The 2,394-nt window shown below is 38.8% G+C and overlaps 1 protein-coding gene across 1 annotated transcript; it reads right to left on the bottom strand.

Moving 5' to 3' along the window:
- Nucleotides 1–480: 480 nt before the first annotated feature.
- LOC138887970 (uncharacterized) lies at nucleotides 481–1,677 on the bottom strand. Its single transcript, XM_070169763.1, has 4 exons — nucleotides 1,336–1,677; nucleotides 1,116–1,251; nucleotides 988–1,064; nucleotides 481–897 (listed from the first exon to the last, which is right to left on the bottom strand). Exons 1-4 carry the CDS (start codon nucleotides 1,675–1,677, stop codon nucleotides 481–483), a joined length of 972 nt encoding a protein of 323 aa, XP_070025864.1.
- Between the last annotated feature and the right edge of the window lie 717 nt (nucleotides 1,678–2,394).

Below are 2,394 nucleotides of genomic sequence, written 5' to 3'. Positions count from 1 at the left end.
AGTGTTATTCAAAACTAGACAAAGTTCAAATAAAAATTTGTCAAAGTTATTTCAAGAAACATGTGTATTCCTATTTCTTTTATCGTAAATTAACACCGTTATGAAGTTGAGACGTCTTCTTCATTAATTGTCGAATATAAAATGGCCTTCTTTTATAAAATTCATGATTAATTTAAGTATTCATGATGTTAACAGAAGCATTTTTGAAGAATAAAAATGCAAGTTATTCAGTAAGTCCATAGAAATAAAGACAAGAATAAACAAAATAGAAGTTCAAATAGTAATGTAAGCTTCATAATATTAGAAAGTTTAGATTAAGTATGAACTTAGTCATAAACCAAAAATTATTTATACATATTGCCCCATAAAAGGTCTGGGGACTTAAGTTTCCAAAACAAACCCTCAAATGAGACCAAGGGTTATAACCACATTTCACCAAAAAGAGAAAAAACACAACACAAAGGAGTTCAAATAAACTTTTCACTGATTTGATGAAGGGACTGAAGCATGGACCTCAACAACAGCGGGCTCAAGATGGCTTGAAGGAGTGGGGATACCCATATCAATTTCAACATTTTCAGAAGCTTCAGCTACGGGAGAAGAAAAATCTTGGTTTTGCTGAGCCTTCTCAATAGTCTCTTTGATCTTGGCTAACTCAGATTCCAAGTTAAAATTCTCTTGGCTAGCTTCAACAAGGGTATCGTGGCGAGAATTCAAAAACGCCCAACTCACTTCAATGACAGATTTATCTTCAAGGATCTCGTAGTCTCTTTCCCAATCAGCAATTTCATTTTTTAGCTTTTCATTTTCAACCAAGGAAGATTTGTAAGAAGCTTGAAGAGAGGCAAGGGAATTTTCTAAAGAACAAACCTTATCAGAAGATACCCGGAGGTCTTCCTAAGTTTGGGTCAAATTTTGCACAAGTTCATCAACATATGCTTCCTTATCAACCAAGAGAGCTTTCAACTTTCTGATCTCTTCACTTGCCTTAGAAAGCTGCTCGGAAAAAGAGGTTTCAAGACGAGCCTTCTCCTTATCTGCTTGACTTGAGGAAGCCTTTTCAACTGCCAATTTCGAAGTCAAGGCCCGCACCTGCTACTCCAAGGTACTCTTACTTTCTTCTAAGAATTCCACATCCATCTGAAGACTTTCATACTGTTCCTTCCAATTATACGCCTCCAATTGATAATCACGCACTAACTGCTCTAAGAGAGTAACCCTTCTCATCATCTCCGTGCCGATGAGGTTGGCCTAAAAACAAAGAAGGGAAAGATAAAGAAATAAGAATCCTGAAGATAGAAAAATGGCAAAGTAAAAGTTTAAAGAAAGGAATACCTTCAAAGAAGCATGCACTATGTCATTCATCAAGGTCAAAGAACTATGGCTGTCTAGCTTAGCTCTCTCAATAGGACCAATTAAAGGCTTTAGCCACATGTCAGCTTGACCTGATTTCCTTAAAAGGTTACCCTCAGTAGGGACTTTAATAGTAACTTGCCTCATAACACCACTCCTACTTGAGTAACCAACCTCAGTATGATGAACGGGTGGAGGGGGAATTGTTGAAGAAGGAACAGTAGAAATAGTAAAAACAGCCTGGGAAGGAATGGAAACAGCCACGATCGGCAAGGAAGGAGTCACAGGAATGGAAGTAGAAAAAAGAAGCCAGGGGTGCTTCATCAGAAATTGGACCTAAACTTTCACTACCAAACCCGCGGTCAAAAAGCTGCTCAATAGAATCATGAGCAGCAGCGGGAACACCATCAACATCATCAGGGATTACTACCGGGGTTCAGTAGACTTGGTAAGAGGAATAGAACGGCGGGGGGATGCTTCTGCTTCATCATCAGAAATAATACGTCTACGAGCCCGTAGCCTTGTTATCAAGGAACCCCCGTCTTCATCTTCTTCGGAGTCTCGGTCATCAACGACTTTTTTTTCCGATGAAGAGCCCAAAATTATTTCTTGGGCCCTTTCCAAAGAAATACGAGAAGCCGCGACCGCCTCGACACTAATCCCTCGAAGTGCAAATCCTGATAGAAAGGAGGATTAAAATCAGTTCAGGAAAAAGACACCGAGGAATTAAATAAAAACTCTTAGTAAAAGAATTTTTCCTTACCATGAGTTTTTACTTTCCAACCATAGTGGTGAGAGAGATTTTTCCAAGATCTACCCTCCACTGGGGCTATATTCAACAACTTTCCTACCCAATCGCGGAAATTGGAAAGTTCTTCAACGATTCCCATGGTTGCTAGAAAAGAAAAGCAAAATTAGAATAATAATCTTCAAAACCGAGGAAAAAGGTACGAGACAATTACTGAAAAGAAGACTCACGTGCAAAATTCCACTTCTCAAGGAAGAGAACATTCTCATCACCCACTAAACTAACAGTGGGGC

This window comes from Nicotiana sylvestris, chromosome 3 (genome assembly GCF_000393655.2).
Source record: "Nicotiana sylvestris chromosome 3, ASM39365v2, whole genome shotgun sequence".
NCBI classification, from domain to species: domain Eukaryota; kingdom Viridiplantae; phylum Streptophyta; class Magnoliopsida; order Solanales; family Solanaceae; genus Nicotiana; species Nicotiana sylvestris.
This window is presented reverse-complemented; position numbering and strand designations above follow the sequence as displayed.

Excerpts from the sequence above, each read along its gene's own strand:
- LOC138887970 (XM_070169763.1), bottom strand. The coding sequence starts at position 1,677 with ATGAAGCACCCCTGGCTTCTTTTTTCTACTTCCATTCCTGTGACTCCT. Across the intron at positions 1,252-1,335 it reads TAGTGCATGCTTCTTTGAAG|GCCAACCTCATCGGCACGGA; the intron begins GTATTCCTTTCT and ends CTTTGTTTTTAG. Across the intron at positions 1,065-1,115 it reads TGTGGAATTCTTAGAAGAAA|TTGAAAAGGCTTCCTCAAGT; the intron begins GTAAGAGTACCT and ends CGAAATTGGCAG.